This window comes from Lampris incognitus, chromosome 4 (genome assembly GCF_029633865.1).
Source record: "Lampris incognitus isolate fLamInc1 chromosome 4, fLamInc1.hap2, whole genome shotgun sequence".
NCBI classification, from domain to species: Eukaryota; Metazoa; Chordata; class Actinopteri; order Lampriformes; family Lampridae; genus Lampris; species Lampris incognitus.
This window is the reverse complement of record NC_079214.1, coordinates 19,517,202-19,535,049: the sequence shown is the minus strand read 5'-3', so window position 1 is coordinate 19,535,049 and position 17,848 is coordinate 19,517,202. Positions and strand designations below refer to the sequence as shown.

Sequence of the window (17,848 nt, the reverse complement as noted above, 5' to 3'; positions counted from 1 at the left end):
CGGAGAAGCGGCTGATGATGAATGAATGAATGAAAAAGGTTTTTACATCATTCTGTGACTCCCCAGTAGTGTTCCCTATGTATTCAAACCTGAAAATTAAAATTTTGGTCGAAGTACGTAGGTTTCAGCATAAAAATGCTATTTCCCTAAGCCCTTGTAAAACCGTATTCCCATGTGACCTGACGTAGGTTTCTGCGCTTTTTTTAGGCACTTTCATCAGTCTCCGTGCTTACACTGTCAGCGAACTGCATGGCGGGGGGGGGGGTGGTGAGGGAGGGGAGGGTCAGGCATCAGCATTAACCCGCGTGACTGCTTTTTGCTCATGGCCGAGTGGGTGTTTCCATTTGAACAACCCGGAAAAGAACGCATATGGCTTCGCCCTTTAAAGAGACCAAGCCCACCACCAGGCTAATGGCAGAAATGCAGGTTGCAAGAGGTTACCCAGTGATCCCATTTAGATGCATCATGCTGGCATTATTGTAACTATGAGAATCAATTGTCGTACAGATGAACTAATAAAGCAAAAAGAGGTAGTTGGCAGAATCGATTTGGAAATCAGAATCCATTGATACCTACTCTCTCAAGGGGATTGGTAGGATGCAGTTAAGATGTCTTGGAAGCTCTGGTAACCTGTAAATGTCTGCACAGGCAGCCCCAGCTTGGTGAGTGGGTAGAATATATACCCTGTCAGTCTGTCTGTTGGTCTCTCGCTCTCTCTCGCCCTCTCTCTGTTTCTGTCTCTCCCTCTCTCATATTACCCACCCACTTAGTATCTCAGTTATCTACCACCTACTCTGCTGTGTGTCCTGCTCTTTCTCCCTTTTCAGGTATCTAGTGTTTTAAAGCTTTCAGTAGTAACAGACGGACTGACGGACAACTGCTCTCCATCAATCAACTGCTTTGGGTGGGTGTTTGCCAACCCAGGGTAGATTGGAAAACACCTAAGAGCTGATAATTACACAGCAGCACATCACGTCTGTGTCAGCCCTTCCTTTGCTCTTTGCTTTTAGTGGTGTCCAATGTGTGATGCACTCATGTCACTTTATGTACATGTGTGAGGTATGTCTTTTTTTTTCCAGTTATTTTGGACTTCAAGGTGACGACACCCCACCTTTTAGTCACAATCCTAAAAGAATGAGTCCTTTCTGGTTGTCTGTCTTTGTTGTTGGCGTTCTCCTAATCCTGAAACTAGAATGTGTTGGTGCAGGAATAATTTGTGTGAAATGCCACCATTAACCCGTCTTTGCTCCACAATCCTTGCACAGCAAACACTGGACTTCTCAGTCTTTGGCTGTTCTCTGCAAAGAATGGATAGTGTTGTGTGTTCACACTCAAACACAAGCAGAAGCACTCACAGAATCAATAAAGCCACGCAATCATTCCCTATGGATGCACACAGTAAGATGCTACACACATATATGAGCCATGGTGGTTCTCAGAATAGCATGGCCTTACTACTTACTAGGTGTCTTTCGCTTGCTGTTGCTGAAAGGCTGCTGTCTGCCTTTGTTTAAAGGCTAGTTTTCTTTGTCTCACTTTCTGCTGTCTTATAATGCTCGCACAGTTTTCAATCAAGCAGCCTTCACTTTGAGATAGAGAAACATGTCTTGAACAGAGCAGAATTCACTTGTTTCTTTCAGTGATTTCTGGATTGCTCAGTTTACGTTGACCTAGCTGTCCCAAGTTAACAGAAGAATATTTGTAAAATCTGTGTAAAGTGGATTTTACCTCATAATCTGATGCCCATAAGAGTTCAAGAACAACCTCTTTCACCCCTTTTTTTGGTTTAATATGCCCAGTTGTCTGAGGTCTTTGCCCTCTCAGTGAATAGACATGAGTGTTTTATGAGGGCCTGGCTGGCAACCCTGCAAGCAGCACAACCAGACCCTTGTTAATGGATAAATGTCACTATTTGAGCTCAAGCACTCATCTAGAAATCTAAATGCAAAATACTCTAACCCATGTAGGTATGGACTGTTGTTTAGCTTTAATTGGCACAGGACAGTACCATATATATATATATATATATATAGTTTTTTTATAAATGCATGTCTCATGTACTATATAAGATAAACAGAGTCCAATGTGAGATGAATATCAGCTGTGTGGGCTCAGCACTCTCCTCTCCTCTCCATTTTACCAGCCTGGCTGTAAGTAAACCCCTTTGTCCCCAATGCCCCCATGCCTTGTGACTTTACTTGTGCTGCTTTAGTAAATCTGGGGCATATTTATGGGCAGCCCTTTCAAGAGTGTCTGGGCGGCCGCACACCTACAAAACAACCAATCAATCTCCATCCAGCAACCCCCGCCCCTGCACCCTAGCTTGGAATATTCTTCAACTCAACAAGAGGCAGATGCCTGGCAAAGAGCTGGCATATTTTTTTATTACCAAATGAGATTTGTGTGTCTGCAAGTTAGCCGCTTTCAAACATACATTTTGTAAAATTGTCACGGTGATTTTTCCAGCAGCGGCGGTGATTTTCCCTATTCACACATGCAGCGTCAATTACAGATAGCGTTAATTCACACATGACATAATAGTGTCTTCTGTTTCATTCTCTGCTCACGTAGGATCAACCGCATAGCCACGGGTGTGCCCGGATGTGCCTGTGCCATCTAAATCTCAAGCTGGCACACCCAACATAATCATAAAAAATGTATGAGTTAGCTGTAAATTAAAAAAAACGTATTATTATTTCTTACACTATTAAAATTAATTGGAAGAAAACCCGACGTGACCAATGAACATAAAACAATTGTCTTTTCTTGCTTCTTGTTTACCATATGACGATGATAGGTCAGATTTTTTGAGTGGCGGTGAATTTTGGAAATGCCAGATTGCGAGCAGCCCCACCTGTTTCACTCAGTTAGGGCCCGTGTGTTGCACAGAGGAAGCCTACTTTCCGCTAGCTAGCTGCTGTTAATGTAGGTTAAGACAAAAATCATGGCGAAACAAAGCAGTTTGCCAAAGTTTGTCACAGAAAGACGTCGCGAGGAGCAGGAGGAAGAGAATTCAACTCAAATTCAGTCATCATTCTCAACCCAGACACCTGCTCCTGCACCACTTTCTCCTCAAGTGCCAAGTATTAACGACACATTTCCCCATTAGCAGCTGTACTGCTGAAAGACTCTTTTCAACTGTCAGTCGGATAAAAACTGGTATCAGGGCGTCAATGACGACATACAGACTGAACTCTTTGTGCCTGCTCTCCTTTGAAAGAGAACTAATTTAATCATTAGACTATAATGAAATAATTTCAGTGTTCAACACCAAACCCTGTTGCCTCCTGCTGTAATTATCAAAAGTAATCTAATTTAAAATTTCAGACTGGAGTAGCCTATTGCCTATTTCAGTGTTATTGTTTATTGGGTATGGTTTTTGGTGTGTGTGTGTGTGTGTGTGTGTGTGTGTGTGTGTGTGTGTGTGTGTGTGTGTGTGTGTGTGACTATGTGGCTGCCATGCCGGGCTACTCGATGCTGTTAACCAGGCCCGTAGCCAGAAACATATTTGGGGGGGGGGGGGGTCGGGCAACACTGCCGAAAGCTACCGGTAAATAAAATTCCCACACTGTATACTATAGCCTAATGTCCAACCATACGGTAAATGTCAACGTATTAATGGCCCATAGATAATCATCAATGCATTAATAAATAAAAGTGGGTCTTACCTTATAAAAGCAGGTCCAATTGTCTTTTTTGTCTGCAAAAGATGTCCAGTACCTCTTCCGGCGTCACCACAATGTCTCTGTGCTCCGAGAGCAATGTCAGTCCATTAAGCCCTCTTTCCGTCATTGTACTGCGCATTTTGTCCTTGATCCTTCCCAGACGGGAAAAACTTCTCTCGACATGGGCACTGGTGACAGGAAGCGTGGTCAAAACGCGGAGAAGCTTGAAGATGCTTGGAAACAACTCACTGTTACAGGCATTTAATGCCTCAATGGCATTTTGTGGAACATAAGTTGCATCTTTCCATTTATCCCGCCAGGTGTCAATTTCTGACTTTACAACTTCCAGATGCGGTGACACTTCATCAGGATATAGGTTGGAGAGCGCTTGAGCTGAGCTGTCGTTCAGCATGCTGACCTTAGATGGCAGTAAGGAGCAGAGGTTGGAGATCACATTTCTGTGTTTGCTGAAGCGTTCCTTCATCTGTGATGAATAAAAGTCGAGCATGACTATGAAAAGCTTTTGCCGGTAGTGATTTTCACAGGCCTTCAATGGATCCTCATTACAGTCCATGCCTCTTCGTGGTCGAAATTCAACCCCATACTTGGCTGCTTGGGAAGAGGTCTTTTGGAAAATCTGCCTGAACTCCATCTCAGAGTTAGCCCTCATCTCATCTACCTGCTTAATAACAGCATCAGTAGCTGAAACGCAACTCACCAAGTCACAATTTTCCTTCTGAAGGAAGGTGGACAGGTGGTAGGTTTTTGCAAGCATCTTCTCACTCACATTCATGGACAGCATGAATTCTGCATTGTCAATTGAATTAAAGAGCTGAGTGGCTTTGACAGATGTGTCTCCTGTGAAGGTTTCACTGATTTTCTGCAGGCTGGATCGCACAGGGTCTAAAAGCTTGTTGAATGTAAATATTGCGTCGTGGCGTTCGACCCATCTCGTTTCACACAACTTCGTCAGTCGCGTTTTCTTGCAGTCGGGTAAAAGACGTTCTGTCTCGTGTCGCAGACTGGCAGACCGCAAAGCCGAATCATGGAAAAAAGTGCAGATTTCCCGAGACAATTCCAAAGCAATTTCGCACCATTTGTACAGTGCAGCACTTGTTTAGGACCAAATTCAAACTGTGGCTGGCACAGTGCACATAAACTGCTTGCTTGTGCTTCTCTTTGATTTTAGCTTGGGCACCATTTAAACGGCCACTCATGGCAGATGCGCCATCGTATCCCTGGCCACATAAAAACTGTAAATCAACGCCTGCATTTGTCAACTGACTTTCGATTGAATTGGCGATTGCCTCCCCGGTTAACTTCTCGATATCAACAAAGGACAAAAAATCCTCTCTGATGCTATATTGGCTGTCATGCTGGTTCACGTATCTGACACAGACAGAAAGCTGCCCCCGCCCTGAAACATCTTTCATTTCATCTGCCAACACAGCGAAACACTGTGCGGAGTTTACTTTCTACACCAGTTTGTTTGTTATCACATCTCCAATTATGCTGATTATTTCATTTTGTACATCAGGACTGCAGTAGCTAGCATTTGCTGCACATTTACTCAAGTGTTGTAACAGTACTGTGTCGCCAGATGTAGCCCTAAACCTGAGTAAAGCCCTGAAATTTCCGTCATTGTGAGTTGGCTCATTCAATGTCACTGGTCCAGAATCAATATCACCTCTCAGGGCGAGTTCTTGGCGACCGCAAAAAATCAACGTTGCAATGATGCTTTTGAGTTTTTCTCTGTTTTCTTGGACTCGCTTTTTTCTCTCAGAATCTAGCCTCGGTGAAATTGCATCCATTTTATTGTTGAGAACCATTTGGAAATTGTCCGCTTTCAAACATGCATCCTTGTGATATGCCTTTTGTGCATGGTCTTTGAACGTCTCTAAAGCATGTTTCCAGTCTGAGAAGTGGACATTAATTAGCTTGCCAGCTTTTCTGTGCCCTCCCTTGCCCACATGCTCGACTGCAAACGCAACACAGTGCTTACAAAAACAACCGTCGGACCTTGTTGAGTATACTAGCCAGCTACACTGGTCAATCCAATGACGTTGGAAACATAGTTTACCTCCTAGTTTTGTAGGGAATGTTTGTCCGATATTGGCCGTCCAGTCCAGTGAGTATATTTCTCTTCTCTGTTCGTCTGATATTTTCCCACCAATATAATCCACAAAGTCGTGTGAAAACGTTTCCGAGGTAGAGGACGGCGGGTCTGCTAACTCTGGCTCCGTTTCCGAGGAGGAGGGCAGTGGGTCTGCTAACACTTGCTCCGGAAAATCAGTAACGTTAGTGACCGGATCATCTGTAATGTTCTTTTTTTTTCTTTTTTGAGTCAGGACACGTTGAAACAAAAAAATCACTGATTTTACGAATATTAACTTTACTGCTCTTGCCTGATTTACAGGTAGCTTTCGGCGGCTCCATTGCTTTTGAAAAGCAAACTATAGATCGACCATTTAGCTAGCATAACCAGTGGCAGGTTGCTTCGCTGACTCGTCAGACCCCTGAGCCAATCAAAAGCGTGTGATTTTATTTGTTTTACGAAACAGACCAATAAGATACATCATGTTGGAAACAAATTAACTGACAGGTTTAACGCCTGTCAGTCACGATAGATGCAGTGTATGAGTAGGCTAGAGGGGCGGTGACCAATAATCAAAATGATAACTAAATAATTATTGGTGCCATTTCAGATGGGCCGTGGGGTTTCGGGGGGGGGGTTCAGACATGAAAACCACCTACCTGGCTACGTGCCTGCTGTTAACATTACCCCTGATGATGTATAAGGCTCATATGATTAAACTGTGGTGCATTCAGGCAAGTATAGTTGTAATGGCCTATTCTGGTTAACATATGCGTTTCAGAACCTGTTTAATATGATTGGTCGTAGATGGGCTAGGCCCACCCGACTTTCCGTGTGCCCACCGACACTGTGATTTCTGCCTACGCTGTTGTGTAGGATATCGCTGTATCATAAATTACAGCATATCTAAGGTGATTATTTATTTATCTATCTATCTATCTATATATCTATCTACTATCTATCTATCTATCTATCTATCTATCTATCTATCTATCTATCTATCTATCTATCTATCTATCTATCTATCTATCTATCTATCTATCTATCTATCTATCTATTATTTTGGCATTCCCAATTTTCCATATAACTATACCACACAGCTACTTACTGATTTCGTCCTCTGCAGGACCTGAAAGAAGCTCTTATTTCTAGATTGTCCATTCTAGTTTCTAGTTTCTAGTTTGAAAATAAATCTCACACAAGTGTAAGTGTAAGGTACAAGTGTCGTGGCTGCTCCCGGTTCCGGCTACTCCAGCCCTGATTTCTTATGTCTCATGTCTTGTTCTGCTCTGACACCATCCCAGTCTTGAGCCCTATCCAGTTTTCCTCAGTTACCCATTTGGCCCAAAGCTGTTGTTGATTATTCAGTCAAGTTTCTGTGTATTTAAGTTTGGCTGTTCATTGTTTTCAGAGCGTATCACGTCCCTGCCATGTTACCGTGTTTGTACCATGTCACTACCATGTTCTCATCATGCGTGTTTCTGATACCCTCATGTTTCCTATAGACCTTTTGTTTAACCTGTTACTGCGTCTCCATTTGGGTCCTCAATTCCTGCTCCCGCCATGGCACAAGTCACGGATACATTCCTTGTGATTGGTTCAGTTACTCCTGGAAAAGCATTTTAATACGGCAATCAGACAGCTTTTGTTCACACTGTCATTGTTCGGTAATACCTCCGTAAATGTTACTCGGTCCCGAGTCAGCAAATTGCAGATGCAACTTTCATGGATCTATGGACTCCTGCTCACATTCACACATGAGCCCGACATGTAAAACTGAGGGAAGGGGTAACACTTTACAATAAGGTACATTAATTAACATTAGTTAATGCAGTAATAAGCATTAACAGTTAATTAGCTGTTGACTAGTGTCTAGTAATCATTACTAATGGTGTTCATCATTTACTAATATTAGTTAGTACCTTAATTAACCTATAAACCCTTAATAAATGTTAACAAGAGACATATAAGTTGTTAAATTACTTAGTGATTATTATTGTATTAATTGTTTGTTAATGCTTATTAGTGTATTAATTAATGTTAATAGCTCACAGAAAGTTGAATCAGTTCATCTGGACACAACGTTTATTGAGAGAAATGTTTCATCACTCATCTAAGTGACCTCTTCAGTCTCAACTGACTGCAGGTATCCCCACCCTAAGTGTGGTGATGAAACGATTCTCTCAATAAACGTTTCATCCAGATGTGAACTGATTCAACTTTCTGTGATTTCCTTACCTGGATTATCGAGCATGCATGAAGACATAATGTTAATAGCATTAGTTAACTGTTAATTAAGTGTTAGTTGATGCTTATTACTGCATTAACTAATGTATGTACCCTTATTGTTAAGTGTTACGAGGGGTTTATGGGTCAGTCAGCATGTTTGAATGAGGTTTTAAATAAGTACACACTTGATGTGCTACAGTGATATAAGTGAAATGATGCAACACAATGGTTTGATTTATGCCTGAATTGTAGATTGAAGGTATGGATTTATGGACCTATTTAGCTCATTGCAATGGCTATGAAACATGAATATGATGTTAGTATTAATTATGGAATATAGTTGTTAATAACTACATCCAATTATAATAAATAACATATATAACAAATATAATTATAATAATTGCTCACAACCAGTTATAATAAAATGGTGCAGTTATTGTTCCCATTACATAAATTCTCTCCCTGCAAATCAGTTTGTTGAAGCCTGTCAAAGAAATACCATTACAACCTCTGTTTCTTCTGCTGCTGAGCCTTTTCAAGCCCAGATAAATTAATTACCCTATTCCATTTCTCCTACTCATCTATCCTGGACCCTGTAGCCCCCATCAAATGTAAACATCCCAAATTTAAATCCCACCAGTGGTGGGACGATTCAGCCCATTTTCTTAGGCAGGCCTGTCGGAAAGCTGAGTGGAGATGGAAAAAAAGATCCTCCCGGGTTTCATTTGAAATTTAAAAACTGTCTGGTTAATTTCCAAACAGTAGCAAAAAAGCCAGGGCTAAATATTTCTCTGAGATAATCAGTAAACATTCTCACAGACTTAAAATTCTGTTCAGCACTATAAATTATCTCCTCAAACCCCATATCTCTCATGATTTTGAAGCATCCATGGACATCTGTGAGAAGTTTTTCACTGAAAAAAATTGAAATCATTGTTCTCTCCCCTTGTCTCTGACACCCCGCCCCACTGCTTAGGGGGCGGTTTCTATGTGTGGATTTAGGAATATAGTCATGCACATGAAACCCACTACCTCCCCCCAGGATGTTGTGCCCGCCCCATATCATAAAGGATACTTTTGATATAATTGGCCCTAGCATTCAAGTTATTATTAATTATTGCTTAGCCTCTGGCACTGTCCCCGCATGTTTTAAAATGCAGCCTCTGCTCAAAAATCATAACCTTGATTTTAAACATTTAAATAACTATCAGCTCATCTCTAAATTGCCATTTGTTTCAAGCATAATGGAGACAATTGTCCTGTCACACCTGCAACCATTCCTGAATACCAACGAGATCTTAGATCCATTTCAATCAGGGTTCAAAGCCCTCCACAGCACTGGAACAGCTCTGTTAAAGGTGACATGATCTGTTACGCTCTATTGACTCGGGAAAAATATTATTCTGGTTTTACTGGATCTTAGTTCTACCTTCGACACTGTGGATCATGACATCCTTTGACACGTCTCAAACAGTGGGTTGGTATTGAGGGTTCAGCACTAAACTGGTTTAAATCCTGTCATAAACAGGACATTCTCCATGGCTATAGGTCAGTTGTCCTTTTCCTCTGCCCCTGTCAACTGTGAGGTCCCTCAGGGATCCATCCTGGGGCTTGTTCTATTCTGCCTGTAAATGCTCCCTATTGGAAACATTAGGAAGATAATAGCTCCTGTCAATTCTATGCTGATGATTCACAGCTGTACCTCCCACTAAAATCTAGGGATTCCCTACAACCTCTCCTGCAGTGTTTCAAGGGCATTAAAGGCTGGATGGCAAAAGGTTTCCCTCAGCTAAACAGTAACAAAACTGACGTAATTATCTTTGGTCCCTCTATGTCCAGAAGCCATCTTGCCAGTAAACTAGGCCATCTAACCACATACACGAAGTCACATGCAAAAACCTGGGTGTTATCACTGATTCTGAGCTGTCTTGACAAACAATCAGTTTTGTTGTTAAAAATAGTTACTATCAGTTAAGAATCATTTCTAGACATGAGCCTATTCTGTTTTTCCATTATACAAAAAAATGAATTCACACCTTCATTACAACATGAATAGACTATTGCAATTTCCTATATTTAGGCCTCCCCGATCTTCATTATCTCACCTGCAGATGGTGCAAAATGCAGCTGCAAGGATGTTGACTGGTACTAAAATGTGTGAGCACATTACCCCAGTCCTTGCCTCTCTTCACTGGCTCCGTGTTCATTTTAGAATTCAATTTAAGTCCCTGCTGATTGCCTTCAAGGCTCTTAACAGTCTGGCCCAATCTTATATCACAGACCTTATTCATTGGCACGCAACTCCTAACTTTCTTAGATCTAACAAAAAAATCTCTCTTGTTTATCTCAGAGTCATGACTAAAACTAAAAGGCGACAGAGCCTTTGAAGTTGCTGCTCCATGATTGTGGGACCAGTTGCCTTTAGACATGAGATGTGTTCCCTCCACCTGTTTTTAAATCTCGGCTAAAGACACATTTTTATTCACTGGCCTTTTTGGCCCACTGATCTTTCAATCTGTTATCACATCTATAATTCTGTATCTGCCCCTTGTTGTTTATTGTTGTCATTGGTATGTTTGTTTATTTTTTACTTTTTATATTTTAAATATCTTTTTGTACAGTACTTTGGTCAGCTTAAGCTGTGTTTACAGTTATACTACTGGTTGTACTGACTGCACACAGAGTGTTCTTTTATTTTTCTGAGTAGAGCTTTCCTTTGTAAAATAAATCCTTGAGTTTCCCCTGTTTAGTGTGGTTTTCCCCTCCTTTTGTTTGCTTCCCTTCAGCCAGGGTTGCAGCTGTACTTTATATGCAAGGTTTGTTTGTGACTTCTTTCTTACATGTATATCTTGACAAGTTGAATGTGTTCAGGGCCCATCTGATTTCCCTAAACATGAAAACCAAGTTTTAGAATTAGAGAGCCACGGCTCTCTTATTTCTTTCTGCAAAAACTTTGTTCCCTAGCTGCCTTAACCACCTCTGATCAAACTGCACAGCTATGTCGAACCCATGTCTGGGATAGAGAAAAAAATTGTGCCCTGGAAAACATCTTTTAATTTTGCCTAATTAATTGCCAGGTGGGTATTATGTGTCATTGGAGAAACGACTTTCACTTGCTGCATGTTGATAATTCAACACTACGTTTTAGTGTGTGTGCGTGCATGTGTGCGTGCGTGCGTGTGCGTGCGTGCGTGTGCGTGCGTGTGTGTGTGTGTGTGTGTGTGCGCACAATAGTTGGTGTGGAGCAGCCTGATTTTGCAACCCTAAACAGTTCAGACAATGCTGTATTATGCCAGAATTCTTGTAACTCATTAGCTTCTTGAACTATGCTTTTGAACCCAAACTGGACAATTGGTTAATTCTTTCTTTGGGTGACTGTCTTAAAGGAGCTTTGCGTGTATGAATGATAATGGGTCCTAGAGTGAGATCACATTTACTCAGTGTTGCTCCCAGGCTTGAAAAGGTTTAATAACCCCTCATATATTAGCATCAACAGTAAAGTAGCTGTATTGATGGTGGGTGTGATGCGATGAGCAGTACCAGAGTTCCAGGTCCCAGCTCGGGACAGCCAGCTGATTAAACAAGCACGGGATGAAAGCACCTGATGCCTGGCTGTGAAATGGCCACGCTGGCCTGTAATTGCTGCAGCCCACAATGAATGCCCAAGATTCTGGCAAAAGGATGTCAAAATCCACAAGTAAACCACTTTGTCAGAGAAAAGCAGCAGTTTCCGAATAAGAGCCATGCCACTGTATTTGATGGACATTAAGAAAGAAAGTCATGCCTTTCTCTTTAAAGTCGCTGCAGTTTTGAATTCTTTCTCCTAGAACTTTTGAGAGCAGCCCCCTCCCCTCTCTGTCTCTCACTTTCTCTCTCTCTCTTTCGCTCTTTTCTCTGAAAATGTTACTTATAGGTCAACATCCCAATCCAGTGTTCCTGGCTACCACGACCCCCTACTTCAGTCTTCCTCAGCCCCCTCCCTAAATGGCCTGGCACTGCTCACCGAGTAAAAGTTTCACGAGTTTGCTTTCCTGTGCCCATTATTCCATCGTCTGTCGTAGAGGATGTCACTGTGATTTATGTCAGAGTTTTAATATGCAGGGGGGGGGCTGTTTTTTGGTTCCAGTGAATGGCCAAAATCCAGGGAGTTATATGTCCCCTGTTGAGGGGGGTGGCACTCGTTTATCTGCCAAGTGCAGGATACACTGTGACTAAGTATAGCTCTCTTTTTAAGGGGAATTAAGCCAGACATTTTGCAAGCATTTAAGAAAATTTTAAAATATTTAATTTACCTTGAAATAAAACTACAGAGCAATTTCGTCCTTGGCATAGGAACACTTTTTTTTCTCTCCCCTTTGATGGCCCAAGAATGACAATAGGAAGTAGTCCTTGCCTTTCGTGATTTTAATGACAGACCTCCTCTTCATTGACTCCAGATGTCACAAGGCATTAAACAGAAAGAGGGCTGTGGATCTGGAAAGAGCCTAAGATATGATTTTGGACAAGATGTGGCTTGTGCAGCTGGGCTTTACTCCCACAAGGAGGAGATAATCGTTTGCCAAAGTGCCTTGAGTGTTATATGAACCATTTGTTTACAAGCACATTGAAAAGTTTAAGTCCGGGGTTGTAAACATTTATTGCAGTTTATTGGGTCCATTTGTACTATGGTCCAGTGCACCACCTGGAGTGCCCAAGATAAACTTACTTTTGGTGTCTTTTCTTATTGCCAAAAGTCTCAAAATTTGAATTCAATTGGCTATATGTAGGGGGAAACTGTTTTACTGCAGCAAATATTAGTGTTTACAACCTCAGATACCCACCAGGAATCCTATTTGGACAAGCAAATGGAGTCCATGACCCAAGCCATTTAGCTTGGGGAGCACGATGAGGGGATTTAATATGTTTGGAATAGCAGTCAGTAGATAAACATTTACAGAGATGTACATAATAAATGCAAAGGCTATGTGAGGTTTAACCATTGAATGCACAAATATTTGGTTGTATATATCCAATGTCCTTGTCTAACTGGCAAGTTTGCAGGCCTCTCAGTTACATAGAAGAGAAGATACTTGTTAGTTGTATTGGTGGAAACCAGGTGATAACAACTACATAGTCGGGAGGTTGATGCACCCCCATACATCTGTTGTTTTTACAAAGGCCATGAAACTTTCAGGTATTGGAAAGAATATTTGAAGCGATGCCTGTCTATCATTTTTTTTCTCAATGTTAGAGAGCTTTTGAGTAACTTGAACACTAAATCCAAGTCCAGCATTGACAGACTGTAAGACATTTTAGCTGTTATTGAGGTATGGGGTGAACATTTCAAGATTTCGAAAATTAAACTTTCAGAGTGGAGTCTCGTTAAATAATGATGATGATGATGATAATAATAATAATAATAATACAGGCGGCATGGTGGCACAGTGGTCGGCTCAGTCACCTCACAGCAAGAAGGTCCTGGGTTCGAGCCCCGGGGTAGTGCAACCTTGGGGGTCATCCTCTGTGTGGAGTTTGCATGTTCTCCCTGTGTCTGTGTGGGCTTCCTCCGGGTGCTTTAGTTTCCTCCCACAGTCTAAAGGCATGCAGGTCAGGTGAATCGGCCATACTAAATAGTCCCTAGGTGTGGATGTGTGTGTGTGTCGGCCCTATGATGGACTGGTGGCCTGTATAGGGTGTCTCCCTGCCTGCCGCCCAATGACTGCTGGGATAGGCTCCAGCATCATGTGACTCTGGTTGGGATAAGTGGCTTGGATAATGGATGGATGGATGATAATACATTTTATTTGTATAGCGCTTTTCAAGGTACGCAAAGACGCTTTACATAAGCTGAAATAAAGCTAAAAGCAACACACCAAAAACATAAAACACACATTAATCATACATTAAAGCAATTCTTAAGAGGTGAGTTTTGATTAATGATGGAACGTGGACAGATCGGTGCAGTCTCTGATGTGTTTTGGGAGAGAGCTCCAGAGGAAGGGGGCAGCTATGGAGAAGACTGTCACCCCAGGTCTGGTGCTTGGTCCTGTGTGTTGGAGACAGGAGGTTGGCATCGGAGGAGCGAAGGCTGCGGGAAGGAGTTTGGTAGTGGAGCAGGTCGGTGAGGTAGGAGGGGGCTTGGTTATGGAGGGCTTTGTGAGTGAGGAGGAGGACTTTGAATTGGATCCATGCAGGGACAGGGAGCCAGTGGAGGTTCTGGAGGACAGGGGTATTGTGGTCACAAGAGCGAGAGTAGTCCAGCAGGTGAGCAGCAGAGTTCTGGATGTACTGGAGTTTGTGTAGGACTTTGGATGATGAGCCGTAGAGAATGCTGTTGCAGTAGTCAAGAAAGGTTTTTATCATGAGTAACTTCTGATTCCACTGTAAAGGATACTGGGTTGTTTATGAAGCTGTGAGGAATGTTGGTAAAGGAGACATGTATAATAAATCCAAAGTCCGTTGTAAGAGCCCCTGACACTGTGGGTAGGGAACTACATGGGGAAAAAGTGACTTATTCGACTCATGCCCGAGTGCAAAAGAGGCCCGTTTTAGGTGTGTCAGGCTGCAGGATTAAGGAGATTTCGATGGAGGAGTCTTTCACCCATCTGCCAATGTGGGTAAAAAAAAATAAAAAAATGCCAGCCAGGACACAAAACTGTTGACATGACTCATTAGTTTACAAATGGCATGTCGTTGTGGAGGTAGCCAATAGTTACCGCTGTGCTGCAAGGAAAGAGAGAGGGTGTTCATCTTCAGGAAAGCATGAAGAAGTAAGAAAGAATGAAGAGTATGGCTCACACACTGACAGCTATCAACAATCTGCTAAATTTGTGATTATGTTAAATGGATCAGGTGCTATTTCTGTGTTGTGCAGTCATTTGTAAGCGCAATATTGTCCACGTCTTGGTTTCCGTTCTTTCTACACTAGTCGCTGCTACTGTCTTGGAAACCTCGCCACGAAGCCATTCTGCTTTAGGCAACTTGATGTCAAAATAGATTCACTGCTCTCTGTTGCAGGGGAGGTAGTAATGCATTTTTAAACCTGCATCAGTGATCTTTTAACATGGGCTGTTCTGGGCTTGTGTTACATTAATATGCATAATCACAGTTAGGCATACAAGCATAACCAAATTATCATTTCAGGTATTTGTAATTCAATGGCAGTCATATAAATCATTTAATTCTTTCCAATAGGATGAAACCATAGAGCTGTTGCAAAACAATTCGAGCTGAACACACTCATTGTTAATAATTTTCAGTCCCTATGTAAATCACTCCTTGTTGTCTTTTTCATGTGAATAGACAGGTAAATGCAAGGCCCATCGAAGAGGATAGATGATGTTGTAGTTTTTAAAACCCTGCAGTGTTTTTGTATTTGTGAGTGGAAAATTACATCTGAAAACTGGTTTACCGGCATACACGAGTGTCCATGTGTTGTAATACTCGCCCTTGCAATGGAGCATCAGGATTTTGTGCCTATTCTATTTTGTGTAATTTTGACATTTGATGATAATCCTGTGTTTTTTTTTTTCTTCTGTCAATCCCAGATGCAAAGGAGAGGTCGGCCAAGAAATTCTCTGTGGATGGCGTCTTCAATTACACCTCGCTGTTGCTCAGCCAGGAGGACGATATGCTGTATGTTGGAGCCAGGGAGGCTCTTTTTGCCCTCAGCCTTTCAGACATCAGCAAGACCAAACTGCAGAAAAATGTGAGTATGTCAAAAAAGTCAATCAGTAGGATGATCAACCGAATAATGATCACTAAAAAAGATATCTCAGAACTGCTGTTTGTTGCCTTATGAAATTGTTGTTTTATATCCAGTGTTGGGAGGGTTGCTTTTAAAATGTATTCCGCTACAGATTACAGAATACATGTCATGAAATGTAATTTGTAACGTATTCCATTAGATTACTCAATGTGAGCAACGTATCCTAAATACTTTGGATTACTTTAATATTTTCTTACATTTTGTGTAACAGTATATGTAGCATTCACATAATACTACTTACTTGAGTAGACTATTCTGTTTCTTCTGTCGTATCAACTGGCTGGAAAATGCCTTTACCAGCTCCATAGGCAATCTTTTCTTCGTGGATTGAAAAAAAAAAGACTGCAACTATGAGTATAGTTGTATATCACAATTATGGCAAAGCATTTTATAGAGCTGATGTTACATGTGTAATATACGGACAGTATGAAATCATTATGAAACATGTAATTTAACAGTCTGGTTTATAGACCAAAGTGTTCACAGGCCTGCTCTGTCTGAAAGATATTATTGCCTGTCTATGAAGAATTTATTAGCTTGGAGCATTCTCATGCTTAAAACTAATAAAATGCTAGAAAATTGAATCGATCTTATAATATATCATACTTGGTTGGACCAACACCGAGACTGGCCGTCTCAGTGTTGAGACCAGGGCTCACGGTGCTCGAAATGTCTGCATCCATGGCACTGCCAGGCAGTATTGATATGAGCCTCCTCAATAATGTATTGATAGTCATTGTTGCCCCCCCCCCCATCCCTCACCCTCATCAGTGATAACTACTCCCACCGCAACAACCGCAAGACACCCAACATTGGAGATGTAATAAAGGTGGTTCTCCCTGTTTCTCATGACATAATGTGTTCTTTGTTTAGTTGACATGGGGCACTCCTGCTGGAAAGAGAGAGGAGTGCAGCTTTAAAGGGAAGAATCTACAGGTAAGACACATCTTTCAACCTGTACTTATCTGAGTAAATGAGACATATGATGTAAGTATGTAGAAGGAACATGTTGTCAAACCCTTGAGAGAGCAACGTCATTGAACACAAAGCCATTCTGAGTGATCGGCTTAGGGCAACAGGGTGAGCAGTGAGCAGGGAGTCATCTTTCAACCAGGTTAAAGCCCCTTTGTCAGCAAGCATCTGCCCTTTTCAAATGGCCCTCTGCCTAGATACTGGCCTCGTTGCTGAACTTTTCCGAGGAATGGAGAAAGTAAAAGGAGAATTTACACTACTTGGATCAATAAAGTATGGCATTCATCTTTTGCTGAAGCATTTCTTATCCGAATACAAAAGATTTTTCTTCAGTAGGATTGTGAGAAACTTGCAGAATGAACGCCCAGCTGCTCCGCACCAAAGCGGTCCAGTGCCCTATTAAGACTCCCCCTTTTGTAGCCGTTTTGGATGGAGCTGCTGAGTTCTGTTTTGACAAAACCTTCAACTGGCTGCAAATAGATTCATCAAGTGTGCAGACCTGCTTGTGAATTGCAGTTTTTTTTTTCTCTCTCTCTCCCCAACTGTACACTGAATTTCTCCGGCTGCCTGTTACCTTGTTGTCGTGCCAGCTGCTGTATCCCCGGGCGACAAGCCCAGGTTATCTGTGTACTGCATTGTACAAAAGTCTGTATATCAAAGCAAGCTCACACAGCAGTTGTTGCGTGATGGCGGGAGATTTACTCAGCGGTGTTTTCTCGAACAAGGAGCATTTTTCGAGTGCACCATAGTTTTTGTTATGTTTTCTTTTTTTCCCAGATCTTTGTATTCATATGCCTAAAAATTTGCCCTGAAGTGGTATTTCGCAAGGGAGTAATTTTGAGGAAACGGAGCACAGCTGTCAGGATAACAATCTTACTCTTATCCTTTCTCATCACTTTCAGTTTTCGGGATTAAATATTTCTCATGCATTCCTAGTCCTCACATTTTCATTTTCTTCTTTACCCAGACTGATTGCTTCAACTACATCAAGATTCTGCTGCGGCTAAACAGCACTCATCTTTATGTGTGCGGCACCTATGCCTTCAGTCCCATCTGTGCCTACATAGTAAGTGATGATTCCTCAATCCATACAGGCCTAAATGTTCCCTCAGTCTGTGAAATTAAGCTTTTTTTTTTTCT

General features: G+C 41.8%; 1 protein-coding gene across 4 annotated transcripts in view; it reads left to right on the top strand.

Annotated features, from left to right (window-relative positions):
* sema4bb (sema domain, immunoglobulin domain (Ig), transmembrane domain (TM) and short cytoplasmic domain, (semaphorin) 4Bb) overlaps window positions 1-17,848 on the top strand; it is an 82,469-nt gene that overhangs the window by 44,673 nt on the left and 19,948 nt on the right. For all 4 annotated transcript variants that reach the window (XM_056278786.1, XM_056278784.1, XM_056278785.1 and 1 more), the window contains exons 4-6: window positions 15,516-15,676; window positions 16,610-16,672; window positions 17,676-17,774. In XM_056278786.1, coding sequence (XP_056134761.1) covers window positions 15,516-15,676; window positions 16,610-16,672; window positions 17,676-17,774 — 323 coding nt within the window. The remainder of the gene's footprint in view (window positions 1-15,515; window positions 15,677-16,609; window positions 16,673-17,675; window positions 17,775-17,848) is intronic.